This window comes from Lepidochelys olivacea (genome assembly GCF_965140295.1).
Source record: "Lepidochelys olivacea isolate rLepOli2 genome assembly, chromosome: 4".
NCBI classification, from domain to species: Eukaryota; Metazoa; Chordata; order Testudines; family Cheloniidae; genus Lepidochelys; species Lepidochelys olivacea.
This window is the reverse complement of record NC_140414.1, coordinates 124,928,903-124,952,247: the sequence shown is the minus strand read 5'-3', so window position 1 is coordinate 124,952,247 and position 23,345 is coordinate 124,928,903. Positions and strand designations below refer to the sequence as shown.

The window sequence follows — 23,345 nt, the reverse complement described above, 5'->3', positions numbered from 1 at the left end:
TTGGTTCTTAAGATCCAAAGGTTTGGGTCTGTGTTCACCTATGCAAATTGGTAAGGATTTTTATCAAGCCTTCCCCAGAAAAGGGGGTATAGCATTTGGGGAGGATTTGGGGGGGGGGGGGGGGGGAGAAGACGTTTCCAAGCAGGCTCTTTCCCTGTTATATATTTGTTAGACGCTTGGTGGTGGCAGCAATAAAGTCCAAGGGCAAAAGGTAAAATAGTTTGTACCTTGGGGAAGTTTTAACCTAAGCTGGTAAAAATAAGTTTAAGGGGTTTTTCATGCATGTCCCCACATCTGTACCCTGGAGTTCAGAGTGGGAAAGGAACCTTGACAAAAGGATACCTGTTTACATACTAAACCAACAGTTAATCAAGATTAAAAAATTAACAAGAGACCACGAAACCTGCAGGAAGGAATACTTTTTCTAGTAGAAGTAATTGACTTTAAATGTATACTGTCAATCTATAGGTTCTTTTAGCAATCAGCATAGATAATTATACAGCCTTCATTATAAAACTGCTAACTGGCAACAGGGAAAGTGGGGTCTGAGGACACATATACACAAACTCCATTGAGTGAATAGGCCTTGAATTGAGATGCTTGACACAGCACAACAGGCTCTTCCCTCCTTCCAGAATCACTGCTGGAGAGGTTACAGTGTTAGGGCTTGTCTTCACTGTGGGGGAGGAGGCGGAGAGGGGTAAATCGACCTATTCTATGCTACTCCAGCTACGTGAATAACTAGTCCTGCTAAAAATAGATCCCTGGCTGCATCGATTGCAGCAGCATTGATCTCCCCGTAGCAAAGACCAGCCCTAAGTTACGACAGGCCTTGACGTTGAGGCAATACTTCTTTCATAACGGCCTAGATTACAAGATTTAACAAGTTCTATCCATATTAAGCAGGAAAAAAAATTGTATAATCAACATCCAGATAGAGATTAATATTTTATACAAGAAATATTCATGTTTTTTCTTACACCTCCTATACCACCAATCTCAAGATATATTCAGTAGCACTCAAAAGTATCCTATTCCAGACACAGCTCTTTAATTATCCACTGCATTCTTATTGCAGAGTTGTAATGCAACCATCCCCTTTACTTTATCTCCAGACCATTTTTGTCTTAGCCTTTATTATGTCACTTAGGGCAGAAAAACTCCAACTGTACTTTTGCACCTCAATTTTGATCATTATCGAACTGAAAAATATAAGGGAGCTAAAAATAAAGTACTATGGTAATTAAAGAATGGTTTAAAAAAGTTCATTTATTATGAAAGCTCTCACTCAATATCCAATTATTTAATCTATTTGCACCATGCACAATGTGTTTTGCAGAATCAGAGCCATTAAGGGAACGCAGAACAGGGTAGACATTAAGTAGGACTCTTGAAGGTCAAAGTAATGTTGCTGTTATAATTTCTGCACACTGCAATAATAGTCCACAGTGGACATTACTGATAAGGGAGTCGGATGGAGATTAGCTGGTATTTTAATTATAGATGGTCAGAAATATACCAGTCATGTGACAGGAACTGTGCAGATAGCTCAACTAAGTTGACTAAAAAAAAAAAAAAGCTATTAGCCACCACAGTCTGAACCAGGGTAACCACCCAAGCTACAAAAAATTGCTGCAAGCTCCTTGACATCGCCACCCCCAGACTGAAAGAGCGTACTTCACATTGGCAGCGTAGACATAGCCAAGTTTTTTCACCAAAAGTTATACCACCTTTATTAAAGCGATTTAATTAAAACCTATGTTGCATGTCCACACTAGCTCTGTGTCTCCGGTATGCATGCACACTAGCAGCTCTTGCAATGACAAAGAGCCGTGCACTGTGGTGCTATCCCACCATGCAACTGGCCGCAGGGAGCTTTGGGAAGGGGTTGCAATGCCTCATGGGGCAGGTACAGTGTCAACATGATTCATCCTACTAGATTGCCAGCCACTTTTCAACTGAAGCATGTGAGTGTGAGAGAGACACAGACAGGGAGCATGTGTGTATGGGGAAGATACAGACAGTGTGTGTTAGCATCTCCCAAGTTCAGAAAGCTGCCTAAAGCAACCGGTCTTAAGGCAGGGGGAGGGGGAAACCCTGACATCAACCCTGCCCCTTCCTCCCTGGCTCTGCACAGCACAAAGTCTCTCTCTCTCTCTCTCTCTCACACACACACACACCCCCCACTGCCTGCGCGCGCTTTGGTAGTGTGGGAGACAGCAGGAGCATTCCATGTTAATGATTTACTCTGTGTGTCCCAGAGCAAAGCAGCACAGCACCCTAGCTGTCAGAACGGAGCAAGCAAGGTGTTTACACTGGCCCTGTGGTGATAAAACCTTTGCGCAAAAAGTCTTAATCGCTCTCGTGGAGGTGGTTTTACTACCGTGCTGCAACTGAGGAGTTTCATCGCAAAAAGTGACTTTGCCGCACCTCTGCTGTTTCTTTTGGCAAAAAAAACTTGCAAGTGTAGACGAAGCCACTGTGTATAGGTGTTGAGCTCTAGTAGTTTCCTCTGCACATTAAATGTTCAATGCCTTCTGCACTATTCACATTGAGCTACAGAAAAGAAAAAAAGGAAAACAAAAAGGTAACACACACCTCTAACTAATGGAAATGCTTATTCTACCTAAATTTAAGTATTTAAAAGATAGAAGAAATAATGAAATTTGTATCCTACAATGGTCTGAGAAAAGACAAGTGTCCATCAGTCCAGATTGTACCCTGGGTAATGTCACAGAAGCATCCTGGGACAATAGGTTAGCTGACACCTAAGGAACAAACTTGAGAGAAGATTCAAGGAGACATGGGAAGCTTTTGGCAAGAAAGAGGAAGAGATGGGCATGCTTTCCTAGCTAGGGAATTCAATTGGTGGGCCAGCCGTGAGCAGAGAGTTAGCTGATCTAGAAAGGCTCTCCGATTCTGAAAAGAAGCTATAAGATGCAAGACAAGGATCCCAAACATGCCAGAGGACTCTGCAGAAGCCCAGAGAATGTTCCAGAGTGGTGAGGAACCCAGGGCCAGGGTAACGCATATAGGTGTGTACACTGTTTTGTATACATTTGTATTTCTCTTGCTACCTAAGCAAAGGGCAGTGACATTTCAGAATCCTGGGTAAAAGTCCATCCACATGTCTGTTTGCTTTCACTATTGCATGCCCACAAATAGGTAAACTGGAAGGCTCACACCCTTTGGTAGTATTCAATGGGAAATATTCAAAAGCTGCTGGGTAGGAGACACTAGTTTCAGGGTATAAAATCCCCACTGCAACCAGGGTGTCAGACATAAGGTCCACACGTGGTGTGCATGCCTACTGGTCCAAAACCAATGACAGTGCCTAAAACTCTGTACAGCTCCAGCAAGTTAAGAGCACGTATGATTCAGCATTTGGATCCCATCACAAGAGTGGGAGCTCAACCAGATCTGACAACAGGCACATACTCAACTTCAACCTAGAAAATGATTTAGCAACTCCATTAGGTACACAGCAGAAGACATTTCCACATCCTGACCACTTAACATTACACTTGAGAAAGAATCCTTTGTTTATTATCATGACTTGCCACTCAAAAACTGATTTATCAAATTCAATAAATGGTCCCATAAAGGACACTCCAAAGTTTAAGTTCATTGTACGGACGAGTAGTAAAGGACACATGGATGCAACAATAAAAGTAGGAAATTTAGTTTGACATTAGATTCCTTTTTCTTACACAAATAGTATCTGCTCCTACCACAAAGCACTTACTATATAAAAGAGTAGCCTATTTTACAAATGCGATAAGACAATATGTGAAGCCTAGAGGTCATGAATGTTTCCATTAGAGGACTTTAAGAAGTTTGATAATAAAGGACACCTTGAAAGTAATCAGTCCGTTGCTACTTTTGTCATACCAACTGACCTTGGAGATAAAAATAAATGAAGCTGAGTTACATGTCTGATTCTCACAAGTTACAAGCAAAATGCTAAAAACACATCCAAATTCATTAGCTTTAGGATTCTTCCAGAATAAATCCTTAAACATTTTACTTGAAAACCCAGGCAACATAGCTGGTTTTGCTAGCCATAGTAAATGCTGGGGATGCTGACAACCAGCAGCTAATCCGTCCCCAAAATTTAAACAAAGAAATAGGAACTATATATTCCAGTGTTTTCCCAGCACTCCAGACAAAGATATGATCCTCTATAAAGTCTGCATACTGGACGTGGTGGAAGAACCAAATCTTTAGAAATCACCAAGAAATGAATATTAAAGTCCTAATTTGGAAATGTATAATTAGAAAAAGTGAAGAGTCTAGCGTACATACCTCCATATATTGAGACTAGAGGTATTGCAAACTAATAAAAAAGAGCCTGACAAGGGAGACCTGTGGGAGTGGGAGGGAAATATATTAAAATCTGATGCTGCAAATGCATTATATGTAGGGTTACCAACCCTCTGGGATTGGCCTGGAGTCTCAAGGAATTAAAAATTATGTCATGTGAAGAAACCCCCAGGAATATGTCCAACTAAAATTGGCAACCGTTATATGTGGTTCTGATGCAACATCCCCTTTATATATTTGCAGCTAATATACACTGACTTCCTGACCATGTGTGATGCCTTTTGTCACTATACCCCTCTCATTAAAAAAAAAAAAGTATATTTTTCTTTCCTGTGACCTGATGTTAATTATTGTACTAAACAGCTCACTCACCATATAGTATTTTTGAACTTTTCCTGAAAGAAAATACTTAAGAATCTCAGAAACATAACTGAAAGAGTGCACAAATTTCATGTACCAGAAAGAGTAAAAACATCCACAAGGAACTAGAGGCATTTCAACCATCCTGTTCAATTTATTTATGCTGGTAACTAATTAAAATACAGTTTCTTGCCAGCAGAAGGATTTAGATGGAGCACCTTTCTCCCTACCCCTCTCAAAGTAGCCTCTCAAATGAGTTTTAGTAAGAAGCTGGAAAATAAAACACAATTCAAATTAGATAGTACAATTGTCTAAAATCTACATAGGAAGGGCACGAATGAAAGTTAATTGATCGTTTCACTTCAGCATCTAGTGGCCAATAGGCCACAGGACAAAGGTCATACTTTTGTCTAGCAATTTAACAATAAGCACATAATTAATATGGCAAACGAACTTCCACCCACTTTCAGCAATCTTTATCGAAGGTAAGTATTAATACATAATTGCAATGCAACTTTGCAAGAAAAAAAAGACTTGCTTAAAATAGTGAACAGGATTTTAAGTTATTCAAGGGTTTTTTTTTTGGTTCTGTGATAAACACTGGGAGAGGGAACAACTATGGAAAAGCATTGCCCTTTTATTCTTGTTTGAACCAGCTTGCAGTAATCCAGACCTTAACACAAGAATACAGATCACTAGTTTGCTCAAGAAAGGTTTTAAAATGAATAGGCCTAAGATGAAATATCAATCCTGATATCAAGTTCCCCAGTCCATTATTCTATTTTAAATATTGCCAATTTTAGTCACTCCCCTGTTACAGGATCAACAGGTCTCAGCAGATGCCCCCCACAACAAACAGCAGATAAGGATAGGGAGCCCTAGAGCCCAGCAGAGCAGCAGTGCCAACCTTTGCTTCATTGCCACTAAAGGTTAAATTTCTGGAATCCAAAATTTCAACCTTTGGAGCCCTCCAGCTGCAATTAATTAACTTTGTGGATATTTATAGGTTTTTGTTTTTTCTTTTGTTTACTAATTCTCCCTCACATTGCCTCCTGCTCCTACCCTCCTCCATGACTTCACCCTTAGTTCCTCTATTCATCTTCTTACCCCTCCCACAACGTTCCAGCAGCTCTCTATAATAAAATAATATATATCCATTTAAAGATAGAACAGGCACAGGAAAGATACGGTTTGAACATTCCAGCTGTGCATACTATTGAACTGTCTAATTGCAAAACTCTTACAACCATTATCCTCCTGCTTCTTCCCTCTTCTTGTCCTTCACGTCTTGTCTCAAACTAGGTTGTAAATACTGTAGAGCAGGGACTGTTTTCTGCTACATTTATACTGTCCTTAGTACCAGTCCTGATTGGGCTCTCTAGGCACTACTGGAAATATAAATGAGTAAGGGAAAGATTAAAGGAGATAAAGGCCATTTGTTTAGTGATTTTTGTATGCTTTATCAACAATTTAGTTCTAAAGCGTTTTAATAAAATTTATTTTTATTTTGTATTTTTACTCTGTCACAACAGTGTACCAATAACAAAAAAGACCTAAGAATGTACTGGGTGCAGGAAAGCCTCAATTTCCCGCCCTCTCCCCCCACTATCTATCTGATGGCTGCTGGTTTGATTTTTTTCAATGTTTCCAAAGAGAGAAAGAGAATATTAGGTTTCCCGACCAGCTTCCATACCAGAAAAAGCACATATATGAAGAGCTAGGAATTCGCTAATTATAACCTGTGCACGGTCACAAAGGTTTTGAAGTAACCAGTATAAAGAGTCATCCTATGTACGTGGAGGAGGTCTGGGGCTAGGCAACATCCTACACAAAACAGCTAGGTGTGTTACTCTTCTGAGTAGGAGTGAGAGTCCATAAGCATTTCTTTATCAAAAAGACACTGAGTAGGATTTCAGCCTGGAACCTCAGACTTCTAGGAAAGTCCTCAGGCCAGCCTCCAGAATCTCAGTGTTTTTAACACGGACACACCTGTTAATGTCCCAGGCTTCTTGTGTGCAGGGATCACAACCAGTGTTCCCTCTAATTTTTGTTGTGAGGGAGGTGGTGCAAAGGGGTTTTGAGTATGGGAGGGGGGATCAGGGCTGGGGCAGAGGGTTGGGGTGCTGGGGGAGGAGAAGGTGAGAGCTCTGGGTTGGGGCCAGGGATGAGGGGTTTGGGGTACAGGCAGCCTCAGGGCTATGGTGGGGAGGACTCCCCCCAGTTCTCTCCCTGCAGCAGCACCTGGGCTGTGGGGAGGGCACATCTCCCCACCACAGCAGCTCCGGGGCTGGGGCCACGGGATAGGTGCCCCTCCCCCAGCCATGGCAGGTGCTGGGCTCAGGCCGGGGAGGGGTGCCCCAGCTGCGGCAGGTCCAGGGCTGGGCTCGGTTGGGGGAGGGGCGCCCCTCCCACAGCCACAGCAGGTCCCAGCCAGGCGCGTTCCCTGAGAGCCTGCACAGCACTTAATAGGCTACTGCGCAGCTACACATCTCATAGGGAACTTAGGTCACAACTCTGAAAATGGATAAAAGATCAGAGGTAAAATAGCGAGATAGCTCATCTCCAAGAGCTCACACCAAGACCTTTTGACTCTTCGAGCCCCACGGTTACCAGAATTCAATTAAAATAGTGGCATGATTGCATTACCAGTATTTCTCAAAATGGGAGAGGACCATGTTTACATGGGATGGGGGAGAGAGGTGGGGGGGGGTGGGAACCAGCAAAGGGGACAGATAACAGAAAGATCTTTGATTTTCCAGTTTCCCCTCTCCTGGCAGGCATAAGTGCAAGTTAACCTCTCATCAAAAGAAATGCATGATCATAAAACCACATTTCCATAATGTTATCAGGGAAAAATAAGGCCTTTTTACTCCTAAAACCATGCCACCTTTCCAATTACGTCAGTACAACGAAGAGATTACAGGATATTCTCTTTACATTGTTTCAAAACAGCAAGAGACAGCTTTAAAAAGGGTTTTCACTAATTAGCACAGTGGACTTTTCCATTAGATCTACATATATGGATCTGATAAATCCTTAGTTCCACACAAAGCCAATCATCCCAATATACTTGAAATAATCTAATAGTTTCAGTGTTTAGTCCAAAGTGTCAAACATTACTCTCATTCCCAAGCCCTCTATTAACAGACCCATCTACATTCCTTCCTGATTGCAAATTAGAGCTATTCTTTTTCAGGTGGCCAAAACCAGATATTTTGCACTGGGAATAATAAAAGGAGCATAAGTATGCCCTCTCTCCTTTCTCTAGGATTATAAGGACAATGACCCAAGTAAAGCAGTAAGAGGCCACAGTCAAACGTAAAAAGAAAAGGAGTACTTGTGGCACCTTAGAGACTAACACATTTATTTGAGCATAAGCTTTCGTGAGCTACAGCTCACTTCATCGGATGCATTCAGTGGAAAATACAGTGGGGAGATTTATATACATAGACAACATGAAACAATGGGTGTTACCATACACACTGTAACAAGAGTGATCGCTTAAGGTGAGCTATTACAAGCAGGGGACACCATCATAGGGCCTAATCACATCAGCCACACTATCAGAGGCTCGTTCCCCTGCACATCTACCAATGTGATATATGCCATCATGTGCCAGCAATGCCCCTCTGCCATGTACATTGGCCAAACTGGACAGTCTCTACGTAAAAGAATAAATGGACACAAATCAGATGTCAAGAATTATAACATTCAAAAACCAGTCAGAGAACACTTCAATCTCTCTGGTCATTCGATTACAGGCCTAAAAGTGGCAATTCTTCAACAAAAAAAACTTCAAAAACAGACTCCAATGAGAGACTGCTGAATTGGAATTAATTTGCAAACTGGATACAATTAACTTAGGCTTGAATAAAGACTGGGAGTGGATGGGTCATTACACAAAGTAAAACTATTTCCCCATGTTTATTCACCCCCCACCGTTCCTCAGATGTTCTTGTCAACTGCTGGAAATGGCCCACCTTGATCACTACAAAAGGTTTATTCCCCCCAGCTCCCTGCTGATAATAGCTCACCTTAAGTGATCACTCTCGTTACAGTGTGTATGTTCTCTATGTATATAAATCTCCCCACTGTATTTTCCACTGAATGCATTCAATGAAGTGAGCTGTAGCTCACGAAAGCTTATGCTCAAATAAATTGGTTAGTCTCGAAGGTGCCACAAGTACTCCTTTTCTTTTTGCGAATACAGACTAACATGGCTGCTACTCTGAAACCAGTCATAAATGTGTTGACTAGACTTGGATAACATGTATGGTATCCAGGTCTGAGCCAGATCCATCTTCCCAGAGAACTTACTCAAAGATCCTTTTTTGGGGAAGGGGGGAGAGAAAGACGGAAAAGATAAGACACCCTGGCAGCAAGGAAAAGCCCTGTGGTGCCTGCTCTCTACCAAGGACTTTGTAAAGATTGCAGTTCCTTATCCAGTGTCCTTGAATACCTGGATTTAAGAACACACACACACACGCACTCACTCCCCCCCCCCCCCGCCCCAATGGAAGAATGTATTGGCTCACACTACTGAAGGCGTGGGTCCTACTTCTACAGGAGTGAATGCAGAGAAAAAGACAAACGAACTCCACAGATCAGTTCCCAGCAGGACACACTCCAATAGAGAATAAATGTGTGGCCAAAGATTTATGTGAAAAGCCTCACTCACGCAGATAGCACATAGGTAGCTGGGCCTGGATGGCAATGCTCATAAAGGCTCTGACTCAGAAAACCAGCTAAGCACATGAGTACACTTAAGAGTTAAGCACATTTTCACATGCAGCATTGCTGAATCAGAGCCTAAACGTACAATTAATTTATATCTTCCTCCCATCCTCACTGGCATAGGAAGGAAGAGAGAAGACTCACTCCCCATACAGAAAAGGGAGAATCAGTATCTACAGGACACCAATCTGATCATTTCTTTATCTGTGTTACTTTTTCAGGGCAATTTGCTTTATTCTGTCAACTTTAAAGAAAACTCACTCTTGTCTGAAAGGGGTTTTTTTGGCGAGTGGGGAAGGAGAGGCCTACTTCAAGCACAATAACTAAGATCCCCAAGAGAAAGCTGCCAAGAAGTTTATTTACTTTGTGCTTTTGTCAGCACTTGTTCCCCGTATCAGTTTCTCAGCTGTATTCACAAGTAGCTCACCCCTTTCTCATGAAAAAGTCCAAAGACATCACACTTATGGCTTGCTCTAAGAGGAATATTACACATATGTGCATGCGTGCGCACACACACACACCCTTCAACAGGGTGGCTACCAGCAAGAGATCAGCTTGCTTTTCCTAAGTTTGGGTCACCTTATCATGAAGGCAGGGAACAAAAGAAGCTATTTGAGGGAGCAATCATCTTCACATTCAGAGGTTTGAGTAGTAACGTGTGAACAGATAAGTCAGGAGGGAAGTGCAAAGACCTTTCTTCACTCTGGTCCCTGAGTGAACATGGAGTCCCCTTCAATTCTCAAACTCCTTTCAAGGGGCCAGGAATCGACAAGCCTTAGTGATGTGCCCTAAGATTGTGTCATAGATTCAGTGACTTCCAGCAACCTCTGACATTTACTAAAAATATCCATGACAAAATCATAGCCTTTTACACATCACTAACCAAACTTTTAATACTATAGGTACCCATCGATGTAGAGTTCAAATGACAGCTTTAGAAAAAGCAGCAATTCCATATTGAAGGCTTTTTTTTTTTAAAAAAAAAAAACCACTAGAACCACTGCAATGATACTGAAGTTGTGCTACCATATGGATTTAGGGCCCCTAGACTTTGGCCATTGTTAAATGCTGCACTTGTGCTTTATCTGGTGTGGACCAATGAGTCTGAAATGACCTTCCACAGGACAATAGTTGCAAGGTTAAAATGCAATTACTTGAAAATTCAGATTGGTGAAGAGGAGAGTGAGATCTACAGAAAAACAAATTTCACCCATGACTTAACAGCTAGAGGTACAAATTCTCACTCTCCCTGTAACGGAATGCTGAACTGTGTTATACTGTTCAGCCAGTAGCTAGCACTAGTGTGTGTCACTTACTTATTTAAGCAAACTTCACCCGTACCTGGCAGTACATAAAAGGATCTTATGGAAGACATTTCTGGTATCTCTCTGAGAGGGAAGCTCTGTAGTCAGTCCACATCTGATACAGAAGCCTGATCTGTGAGTAGGAGCCCTGCAAGAAATACATGATACTCCCTACCCTGATTCCCAGCAAATTAACTGAATAAAATGGAGTCTCTTGAACAGTTATATCTTATTTCTCAGAGAACTGGATAAACCCCAAAGGAAACAAAGAACTGAAGCTGTGGAGCAGACTCTTTCCAAAGCAAGAACTTACTATAACCTAACAGATGCCTCAATATTAATGGTCTCCAGGGTAGAATGTGTTTCTGCACTGTGGGGAACAGAGGAAAGTTAGCATTAGGGTGACATTCATACATTAGTACAAGATTCCTTGCTGTTATGTTGATTTTTCCAAGCTCATATATAAAGGAATGCCTCATTGAGGTAGTTCCACCAAGGTTTAAAAACGCTGCAGGTTCATTAGATATAGTTACACAAAAAGAAAATAAAGAGAGGAACTGCGTGTCTAAGTACCTAGAAAGGCATGACGTAGAGCATTAAGTGCTTGGGAAACATGGTTGAGATATCTGGGAAGTGGACAAATAGGTTATATGTGCACACAGGAATGCTGTGTGAAAGAGGTAAGGCATACGGACAACTTCTAATGAGGCAAGTAACAGCAAGTTGCAATCCTGCTCTTTCAGGTGAAACAGACAAGTTCAAAAGGTTTCTGCTTGTCTGAGCCACATGAAAGCTACTCCCAGCTAAGGGAAGGAATAAGAGAAGTAGACAAATGGATTATTTAGCTTCTGTGCTGAACTGAGTCATATATGTACTCCTGGTGGTATCACCCAGTGCCAGAAGTTACCTGTAATACACGATAGGATACTTCGTTGAAAAATATTGCCCTTTAGGGGATATCGAAGGTGTCAGTTTTGTTTTCAACTAGGGTGGATAAAAAGGTGCTTTTAAAGACATTTAAGTTAAATAAAATGTAAATGAAATACAGATTTAATTAACTATTAAAATGATTTAAAATTGAATTTGAAATTATGACAACCTATGTTAATACAAAAACTTCCTATAGCCTATTAAAATATTTAAAGATAAATAAATATTCAAGCTGTAATTTTTGCTGCCAACATTTTAAAGAAAGTTAATTGCACTGGTGAAAGTCAATGGCTAAACACCTGGAAACAGTTTGCTGAAGTGCTAAACCACCTTTTGATAGAGATACTCTCTGTACATCTGCAGAAGACACTATTTGTTTAAGTTCAGTTTATTCAACAACTAGCTCAATTCAAAAATCAGTTCATTCCAATTTGAGAAACTGAGTGGGAGTTAGGAAAAGGAAAACAAGCTTTCCTTCTTTTTATCTATGAACTCCCACTCAGTTTCTCTTTCATGGTGAGAGAAACTTGATTAGTACAGTAACCAAAGAGAATCAAACTTGCTTTAGCAAAATAACTATAGATCACAAGTGCAAAACAAGATTAAAATCTATTTAAGTCAAGGTTTCTCACTTGCTGATTTTAACCATTTTCATTTAAGTCAAGCCACCCTGCTTCCAGGAGCCCATAAACACTGGCACATTAATGCTTGGTCTAGACCAGTGGTTCTCAAACTTTTTTTTCCTCCACGGACCACTTGAAAATTGCTGAGGGTCTCCGTGGACCACTTAATGTTCTTTCCAAATGTTGTCTGTACCATTAGCTAACTATTGTAAAGCGCTTTAGATAAAAGCGCTATATAAGAAAATAAAATTTTTGTTCTACAAACAAAAGCACACAACTCATACTTTAATAGCAGTAGTCTTACCTTTCTAATGCGATGGATGGATGTGCCCTCTCCCCCACCGCAGCAGCCCCTGAGCCGGGGCATCTCCCTTGCCACGGGCTGGGTAGGTGGCAGGGGGTGTGTGTGGGGTCTCTCCCTCTTTCCCCTGCCACAGCAGCCACAGAGCTGAGGCTATCTCCTCCGCTGTGGCAGCCAGAGCTGAGGCTGGGAAGGAGGGCCATCTCTCCCCAGCAGCTGCAGCCCTGGAGCTGGGGAATGTTGCCTCTCTCTCTGGCTGCCACAGCCCTGCACACCGCCTATTCCCACCCAAAGACCACCACCTCACCTTACATGTGTGCCTTCTCCAGGGTCCAGACACCTAATTAGCAGAGCCACGCCTGCACATCTCCACTAATTAGGTGCATGGTCCTTCATTCTCTTATGTGTGGCCACACAGGCACGCACCTTAGGGGGAACCATCCATCGACCACTTGAATGGAGTCTGTGGACCACTGGTGGTTCACAGTTTGAGAACCTCTGGTCTAGACAAGGCTTTTTAACCTTAAAAGCATTTCCATCACTGCAACACTGGTGGAACTACTAGAATTACCTACATTGGTGCTTCCACTAATGGAGCCACACCAGTGGCATCTTGGTTTCCTTTTGTTTGGAATTTTTTCAGGTTGTGGGGAGATAAAGAAAAAAATTTCTGTGGACAAAGCCCATTGCTCTCTCCAGGTAATAGCACAGCATTTGCTTGGGCTCACAACCATCCTGAATGGGAAGGGAGGCAAAAGTCCAGGTTCTATAGGCTCTGAAGTGCCAAGAATCCTTTTGCTCCTGAATGAAGTCTGGTGCCATGACAACCAATAGGTAGAAGTCCACAAAAGCTTTGGCACATAGAACTGTAAAACTATTACTGATGAGCCAAGCCCATAGTGGAGTACTCAAACATACTGCAACTTCAAAACAAGAATAAAATAAAGACATTGTTCTCTAAGCTGTGATTTAATCACTCAGTTTAATAGTTTTAAATCAATAGCTTTGAGTTTTTCCCCCCCCCCCCATTAAGAAACGCTTTCAGAGAAGTAACAGAAATGATTGTTCTGTCAATGTTTCATCAGCCTTTTCTTTCGGCAAATAGAGACGTTTAAATTAGGAAGAGTAAGTGGTTCATTGAAATAATCAGATAGGCAAAAAAGGCGTTTTATAGAACACAGAAATAACTTCCAATCATTTATTGCTTGGAATTGTATACCGTACTAACAACTTGCTCCAAAAATGATCTTGGCTAACGTACCTCAAACAAAAAGAATTATTGAGGATGGCACACATTATGGTTTGTGTATACCAGCTCAATATCAGTTTAAATACATTATTTTTAACATAGGAAGCCAGGGCAGCCTTTCAGAAATGTAACTGCTTCAGTGCTGCCCCAGATGTTGCCATTTCAATAATTAAGTGCTCAAGTTCCCCATTCTAATTCTGGTCTTGGAATTTTCTCATTATGCAGACACAAGCAATTGATGTGGTCAACAGTATTGTTTCCTAATCTTGACAGCAAAGATGAGCAGTCTAAATACCACTGGTCATAACCTTAAGATTTTGTCATGGTTATTTTTAATAAAAAAAGTCATGGACAGGTCATAGGCAACAAACAAGAATTCATGAAAGCCCACGATTTTTACTAAAAATAATGGGGGGGGGGGAGCTGACCACTACGGGGGGGGGGGGGCACGACTGAAGCCTGAGCCCTGCGCAGGAGGGGGGCTGAAGCCAAAGAAGTCATGGAAGTTTGTTAAAGTCACGGAATCTGTGATCTCCATGACTAAATTGTATCCTTAGTCATTTGTTACCTTATCAGTGAACTGACGACATTAAGTCAAACAAAATAAAGTGCCTGACAAATATTTAGACTTTAAGTGGAATGTGTTTACATTAATAAAATACTCATCACTGCTAGAACATTTTCTATCCCTAGACCTCCAAGTGCTTTACAACAGTAGGTAAGTATCCTCGTAATTTGGCAGATAAGAAAACCAAGGCATATGATGTTTAGTGACTTGCCCAAGGTCATACAGTAAGCCAATGGCAAAGCCAGGAAGAAAATTCAAATCTCCTGGGGTCCAGTTCAGAGCCCTTTCCTCCAAACCATGCTTCCTCCCTTTAAACACAGCTGGAAAGAAGAGAGTTCCACCTTCATTCACTTCATGTGCAGAGTTCGAGCTTCTGTGGATCCCAACCACAGAGCATAGAACTTTCAACTATGCGCAGCTCTGACCTACTGAGGCAGAGCAGAAAGAGGGCAGTAATCTTGATAATTCCAGTTCCTCTGGGTGTTAGCTGAATGTGTAACTCCTTACCATAAAACCCTTTAAGAGCCTCCTAGCCCCCAACACATAGTCAGAAAGCTGTAACATTTTTCTTAAGTATCAAAATCCCATTACCTGGCAAAGAAGCTAGTGAAGGGTCCCAATATTTTCAACTTACTGTCCGCATCTACTTCTTGACAACATGCCTGCTGGCTTTGATCATTGGTCTCCTTAGTGGGATTCAATGTAACATCTGAAAACTGTGCTTCGTCACTCTCCAGGGTCACTATTGCACTTGAGCTGCTTGTGACCATGAAGTCCAAAATGTCCTCATTGCTAACAGATAAAGTTGTTGACAGTTCTGTGCTGAGACTAGACACACTACAGACAGAGATATCATCACTTCGGTTCAAAGCTTTGGAAGTCGGACTGTATAGTTTCACTGTGTCATATCCAGTTCTTGGAAAAGTTGAGGACTTTTGTACACTGTGTTCATGTTCAGCATTCAAAGAAAGTGGAGGCACATAAGACAGCAGCATGCATGCACTCTGAAAAGTTCTCTCAGGCATGATTTCAGGCTCAGACTGTTTTCTCTTCACATTTAACACACTGCAGTGAACAGGCTCCGGATTCCCTATTTCTAGAGTTGGAATACCAGAATCTACAGATTTAAGGCTATGGCTATGTTCTAAAGCACTAGAGTGCTGACTAGGTCCATACTCAGGCAATGAGAGCACTCTTGGGGCCCTTGAATTCAAGTTTTGAAGACTCTGGATACTGTTGCCCACTTTGGTGTCCAGAATTCCCATCAAGCTCAAACCATTTAAGGAGTTGGATACATTTACATCAGCCATCTTGGTCCAATTGGTGTTAACTATTAAAAGGAAAGAACAGTTTTGTTTTATTAAACACTTTAAAGTCTCTTATTAAAGAACTAAATTACTAATTATCTAGCAGTCACACATTACCTAGGGAAAAATCATACACAGAGAATAAACCAAGTAACTGAGGTAGAAGGGCACTGGCAACTGAATCATATGTTAGTAACAACATAAATCAGTTTATAAGAACTTAGGTTACTACAAGTGAAAATGTTTTTTCTTAAAAAACTACTTCCTTGTCATTACTTATACTCTTTACTTTGTATACTTCTCTCAGCACGTCAAGTGAAAATTCAGCACCATCAGTTTCACTTTCAGTGCTTCCATGACGGGGGTTTCAAAACAGGTGTTTTCAATGGAATCTTAAGATATCAAGAAAGCTTTACAGTGACCCAGGAGCTTTACTTTAGTTACGTTGCATCACAACATCTGTATAAAGGTGGACCTTTTCAATTCTCTCAGATCAATGTGCATAATCAGATTTTTTTTATATTTGGTATGCCTCAGGAGAGTGCAGGGTAGGATTAGTGATCCAAATTTGGAATCAGTTGAGATCTATGGGTGCTGGAGATATATGCCTCCCTCCCACAACCATTTTAAAGAAAGTTTCTAGGTGGGATTTTTTTTTTTTTTTTTTTTGGGCCCCGAGGTAAAGATCAAACTATTGATGTGATCTGGGTCAGAATGGTCTCAAACTATCAAGTTTTACCTAAGGTAGTGCATGGCACCGACAAAGACTCCGGGGGAGCCAATTTGAGAATTTTTTTTTTTTTTTAAAAAATATACACACGGCACATGCACCATTACAGAAAAACAGCTAGAGGGTTTCCATTCCCACCAATTAATATAGTTTAATATCGATTCTTGTAACTGCGCTACAATCCAAACAGTTACTCAGATTGCTTTGAAATTTGGTGTGCCGCATGGAGGCACCGGGCAGCCTACGTAATGCAAATTTGAGATCATTTGATTTAGGGGTTTCCAAGTTACAGAGGGCCCCCCAAAAACCCAATTTCCTTCTACTGCTTTGTGCTGTTAAACTAAGAGGTAATAACGACTGGATGAATCACAGACCTGTTGATGGTCGAGAACTCACCCTTCTTTAACCTATCTAAGGGCTTGTCTACAATGACAATTTACAGTGTTGCAATTTTCTCGCTCAGGGGTGTGAAAAAACACACACACACACCCTTAGCGCTGCAAGTTTCAGCGCTGTAAAGTGCCAGCGTACACAGTGCACCAACGCCGGGAGCTATGCCCCTCGTGGAGGTGGTTTTGTTTCTGTGCCGCGACCACACAAGGCATGTTAAAGCGCTGCCGCGGCAGCACTTTAGTGTTGCCAGTGTAGACTGGCCCCAAGGATAAATTAACCCCAATACCACACCTAAGACAAAAGGAGTTTTGAACAGAGTGGCTGGAGGTTGCTGCAATTTGAGAGTCATGGGTGGCAATTTAATCGGGGGGGGGGGGGGAGTTGAATTTTTCCTGGGAAGAGAAGGTATTGGGGGTGGAGAAGAGAGGTCTGGGGCTGCAGCGAGGGGAAGAGGATTATGTGGCCATATGGATTAATAGATAGGCAAGAGAGGTTGGGAACTCAGGTGAGGGAGGCATGGCACCCCCTACCTGTGACAGTACACCACCAATCCCCCGCACACTCAAACACACCTTTACCAAGAAGGCCCAACTACTACCTCCACCATTTAACTTAGGTGCACCTAACACACTGACTGCACCTGGAGTAGAAGCAAATAAATTCCCACTGGTTACTGCCAGCTGCAAGAGAACAGCAGGAAAGTATGCATATGCAACTGCCCTCCAACTTTTGTCTTTTAATAGCATTAGACTGAATCCTGTAGGTCAGAGTGAATGGGTTGTACAAACTCCTCAGCTGCTTTGCCAACCCCACAGTTGCTGAAATATAAAAGAGAAAACGAGTGTGGGTTAATGGGGCATATCGGGGCATTGCTAAGGTTGCATGGTGAACCTTAGCTCTGCCTTTCCTTGTTTTCAGATGTTTGAGTTTAGCTCAGTGCAATGTTCTGCATGGGGATGACATACTACCAAGCAAGCTTAACTTAATGTGGCTTTTTCCATTGAATATTTATTGGTTTGGGGCTGTTATAAAGCTATTTTCACAACATTTAAACCTTGGCCCAATTTTAATCTGCAGTCTATTGAACATCAATTTCTTGACATCCACCTGGAAAATATCAACTCTGTGAAGAAATACTTATGCCATTCAACTTAAACTTGCCTTATTAAGCAAATCAACTTTGTTTCTTTCCAGTCCACCCCACTTTTATGTTTCCCTTAACATGTTGCTGCCATTTAAGTATAGGTCAATACTTAAGGCTTTTCCTATCTTTTTTTTATAGGGATAATTTGTTTAGTTGCATTTTAAAAAGAACAGTTACTCTAAGAAAATTCCCAAAGTTCTAAAAGCCAACTAAATTATATACATTCAAACCAACCAATGCATCAACTGGCCATTCCTTTTGCTATAGGACATCATATTTAATAGGCTAATTTGTTAGTCAAATGAGACAAAAGTGAATACTACCAAGATTGTGAGAGTTAACTTGTCCTGTGCTTTCCCCAAGACTTGGTTATTGTGGCTATTTTGTTGTATTGTCAGGGCTTGAAAAGATCAGCCTAGTCCTAGTAGCCCAAAAAGACTAAGGCCTTTGTCTTCACTTGGAAACAAGCTGTATTCTTACCTTTTAAAAAGAAAGATAGCACAAGATAATGAACATGAGGAAAAATACTAGTAAAGATAAGGCACTTGTAGTATTAACTTAACACTGGCCTGGTCTACACCTAAAACTTAGGTTCAACTAGCTACATTGCTATGGGGTGTGAAAAATTCACACCCCTTAAAGACATATTAAGCTGATCTAAGCCGTGATGTACACACCACTAGGTTGACAGAAGAATTACTCCATCGACACAGCTACCACTTCCAGGGGGTGGATTTACTATAGTGATGGGAAAACCGTTTCCATTGCTGTATCAAGTGTCTGTCTACACTACAGCCTCAGAGCTGCAGCTGTGCCAGTGTAGGGCTTGTACATTGGATATACCCACTAGTAACGTATAATAGTAAGGATCCCTCTCCTTAGTGTTTACTTTGACCTACTAATGTAGTGAGAACGACATAGGGCCTTACCTTCACTAAGATTTTACCTGAGTTACCACACATTAACACACCTTCTTCCTAACATGGACACACCCTAATAGATAGGATCAAAAATGTCCACAACGCCACACTGCCTCCCACAGTCACATCCTCTGCAATTTAAAGAAATAAGAGTCACACACCGTGTGCTACTAATTGCAACATGTCCAACTTTCTATTTTAATATATTAAAAATACAAGGATCAGCAACTTCATAGCTGAAATACAAGTTTATTGAATCCATTTGATTAATTTCACCAGTATTCTAGCATTTAACAAGCTATAAAGATGGCTTGATAACTTCATCAACAAATGCTACTTAGTGGTAAGACAATATTTTAATTTTTCTGGTCTTTATCAGTTCTTTTTTGATTAGCCCTACTTACTGCATCTCTCACTTAAGTTAAACCCCTTTTACTGGTCCCACTTCAATTTTTCTTCTTTTCCAGAGATATCTTCACTATCTGTTCTTCTCTTCCCTATGCTACGTTCTCAGTCACACATCACCTACATATTTGTAAAAAGAAAAAGGAGTACTTGTGCCACCTTAGAGACTAACAAATTTATTTGAGCATAAGTTTTCGTGAGCTACAGCTCACTTCATCGGATGCATGCAGAAACAGACTAACACGGCTGCTACTCTGAAACCTACATATTTTTCTCAGCACAAAAGTTTCTTCTTAGTATATATGCACACACACACACACACACAAAAACAACTTACTTTCACCCTTAATTAACAAATCAAATCTTAAAAAACAAACCAAAAAAGCAAACCAAAAAAACACAGCATCTTCTGACTAGCTGATCGGATAGATCTGAAGCTCCTTACTCCCCTTCCCTCAACATCACCCATATTTTAATCATTCTCTCTGATTCCCTCTCCTACCTCAGTAGGAAATTTCTGCTACTTCACCACTCCACAAGCCTTCTGGCTACTGTAATGCAAGGAGGGGGAGACAGCCTCACTATTCTACCCTTCTCTCAACTTTCTGGTTGATACCAGGGGATGTCTCTGCAGTATGTCCCCCAGTCTGTGTGTTTAAGCTCTCTTCCCCAATGAAGAACTCCAGATGTCTGCCTCTGCTGCTGCTTAGTGCTTTCTCAAGAGGCAGCAAAGTGAAAGTGACCTGTTACTCCAGTTTCACTGCAGTTTTATCATGTGGTTCTTCGCAGGATACTTACAAATAAGCATTCAAGCGTTCTTGCTCAAAGCAAGAGAATACAGTAGCTCAAGAGGCTGATGAACAGTTTTCTAATAGTAAATTGATTCTTAGATAAGTCAAAGTAGGTTTCAACACAGCACCGCGTAATTGTTCTGACTTGGTTTAAAAATTTCTTCCTTTACGCAGGAAACATAACAGGAAGAGTTGCTTTAAGTATGCAATCTGTAAAAGCAGAAGTAAGTACAACTACAATTTTCTTTAATGTTTTATACAGCAGAAAGCTACAGAATGTCATACATTTGCTGTACAATATATAAATTAAAGCAACAGACAGTATCCAATTGTCAGTAAAAAAACAAAAACATATGGAACTTACATTCAGTTTATTATGCCTGTGCCCAGGCCAGGATGTTTGTTTTAATATAGTGAAAGGATATTTGTTTTCCAGATCTGATAAATGCAGCCTCTGGAAATTGATGCTGACAATTCCAAGCGTTGTTAATGCTACTCCCAATACTGACGTCTTCCCTAATTTGTTTATGATCAGCATGGCAAACTGTTAGGGCTACATCTCATCAGAAGTCTAGTGCTCTCATGCTATATACTGCAAATGTAACAGTTTTACTGTAGAACAAGACAATGCAACATCTCATTAATAGTAGCCTACCAGTTAAAGCAGGAAACATGCAGTCAAGTCTTTTGGGTTCACGAGTCCTAGCTCTGCCACAGATTTGCTTTGCAACTCTGGGCAAGTGACTTAACTTTTTGTTTTGACCCCCATCCCCAATCTACAGAACAGGGTTCATATTTTGGTGGTACTCAAAGAATTAATGTTTGTATATTGCTTTGGGAGCCCATAAGAACTAGACAGAGTTTGGGCCATCTTGCATAGTTACCTCCATACTCCTGCCTGAAAAATAAATGACCATTGTATTTTAGGACCAATACAATCTTTGAACTGCAAAGTGATTACGTTATACATATATATAGTGTCAAAACCACTCTTCGGGAAAATGACTGTAGTATGTTTCACTAAGTATGCCATATTCATGTACATTACGTACATACAGTGTACACGTTAGAAATCTCTACTGCAAATGATCTCAGTGTACATTTAAACTGTGTAAAAGGAAATCAATATGCATGAAAAGCATGCAATTTTGGGCATTCAAACAGAATGTAAAAGCAGGCCTTCTGGCAGGAAAACAGGTTAATACTGCAGCACTGCCTGTAACAAATTCCTTTAACTTGAACATAATGGATCTGAGACAAGTTAACAGCTTGTGACAAAAAAAGCCCACGCGGAGATATATTAGTTAAGCCAGTGTTCATCAGTGCAAAAACTTTAATGGAAGAAATTTGTTTTAAATGGAAAAAAATCCTATGTAATTTTTAACTCTGACACCGGAGCCAAACCTCTCCCCCACAAACCAGACTGCTGCAGAGCAACACTCCATGAACTTTTACAAGTCCAGCTACAGGTTGGAGAAAAGGATAATGAGCACAGGTTTTGAAATGACAAAACTATTTCCCCCTTTTCCCCCTCATGTCAAACAGTTCGAATGAATCAGTGTCATAATAAACCTCTGTTCTAAGAGTAATGTACAGTTTTCCAATAATACTGAAAACAAATATAAGGCCATGTCAAATTACCAGTATTCTATCATAAGAGACCACTTTAACAATATCCCATGCACTCTCCAGTACCATTTCACTGAGTCTTTGAAGCCCAATTAATAGAGCTAGAGGAAAACCATTGTTTCCATATGACAGGGTAAAAACTGGATCCATATTTTTAGTTTTGCCACTTCAAAAAAACCCCCCCCCACACAAGAACGTTTCTGAGAAGGGTTGCATAAAAAATTCAGAAAGTTCAATACTTTTTCGTAACTTTGTTTTTACCATTTTTGACCAACAGGAAAAAAAAGGGAAAAAAGGGGGGGGGGGGGAGATGTCTTAATTTTTTCGACCAGCTGTACCAACTAGTTCTCTCTCTCCCCCCGCCTCCCACTTGCTAACTGAAAGCCCCCCCGCCCCGGGGAGCGGCAGAAGGCGCCTCGCCGAGCGGCCCGAGAGAGTCTGGGAAGTATGCCTCTCAAGCGAAAACGGAGGGGACCGCGAGGAGCTACCCGAGCCGGCTCCCCGCGGGCCCCAGCTGACAAGCCCAAGCGCCTCCCATCGCGGCTCGGAGCAGCCAGCCGGTGATTCGAGCGAGGCAGTGAACTCGCCGAGCGCCCGGGGGGCGGGGCGGCCCCTGCTGAACCCGTCGGGTGGAAAGTTTCGCACGGGCGCATCCGGGGTGCCCTCACCGCAGGGCCGCCGGACGGGAGCCGGGACTCGCCTTTGTTCCTGGCCATGCCAGGTTTCCACTACCGCGCTGGCAAGCAGCGGAGGGGTCACCGCACGTCTCCCTTTCAGCCCCGGGGCAGAGTCACCCTCTCCCGCCCCCCGAGGGGAAAAACTTCCCCGGCTGGACGTTACCTGGGTAGCTCTGCCGTCCATTGGTCTCCTCAGGCCGGGCCATGCCCAGCCCTCCCCGCGGCGGCGGCGGCGGAGCTAAGGGGCAGCCGGGGGCTGGTCCATTCTCCGCCTGGTCCGGGAGGCTCGGCTGCTCAGCGGGGGTGCGGCGTCTCAGCCCCTGCCGGCAGGGAGCCACCCCCAGCGGGGAGCAGGCCCCCCATCCCCAGGACACACACACAGCCTGCAGGGAGAGGGGCGGCGTCGGGGGCGCTCGCGCTGCTCGGCCGCTGCCGCCGGGCTCTTCCGGCAACAGTCACGTTCTACCCAGCCCCGCCTCTCCTGCAGCTGTTCCACCTTCGCGCCGCTCCCCCTCCGCCGCGGGAACAGTCCCGCTCTGCTGTTCCCCACACTTGTCTCTTCCCCCACCGCTGACGCGAATCCTCTCTCTTGCCGCTGTTCCCCTTCCAGCAGCTCACTGGCCCCGCCCGCTACCGAGAGAAGCCAATCGGCGGCGAGAGAGCGAGCGACGGGAGAAGCGTTTAAGCACGCGAGATAGGGCTTGCAGAGGGAGGGGGCGGAGCTAGCCGGACCCGGCTTGGCTTCCCCGCGGCCAGGCGCTGTACCTGTTCCGAGTAGCCCCGCCCACCGCCATTTTGAATTCTCTGGGGTTGGAGGGCCGCGAGGAAGGGGAGACTAATGGAGCAGCGTGGGACCCCTTTGTTGCTGTGGCTGCCCCGCTGCAAGGGAGGAGGGGGCCTGCGGTGAAGCAGGGAGACCCCGGGCGACTCTGAGGCGAGGAAAGCGACCGTCTCTGC

General features: G+C 42.6%; 1 protein-coding gene across 1 annotated transcript in view; it reads right to left on the bottom strand.

Moving 5' to 3' along the window:
• The window catches only part of TBC1D14 (TBC1 domain family member 14), a 112,053-nt gene extending 89,212 nt beyond the window's left edge, over positions 1-22,841 (bottom strand). Inside the window, exons 1-2 of the mRNA XM_084626514.1 lie at positions 22,552-22,841; positions 14,984-15,722 (exon numbers count right to left, since the gene is read on the bottom strand). Coding sequence (XP_084482640.1) covers positions 14,984-15,722; positions 22,552-22,594 — 782 coding nt within the window. The 5' untranslated portion in view covers positions 22,595-22,841. The remainder of the gene's footprint in view (positions 1-14,983; positions 15,723-22,551) is intronic.
• Positions 22,842-23,345: the final 504 nt, after the last annotated feature.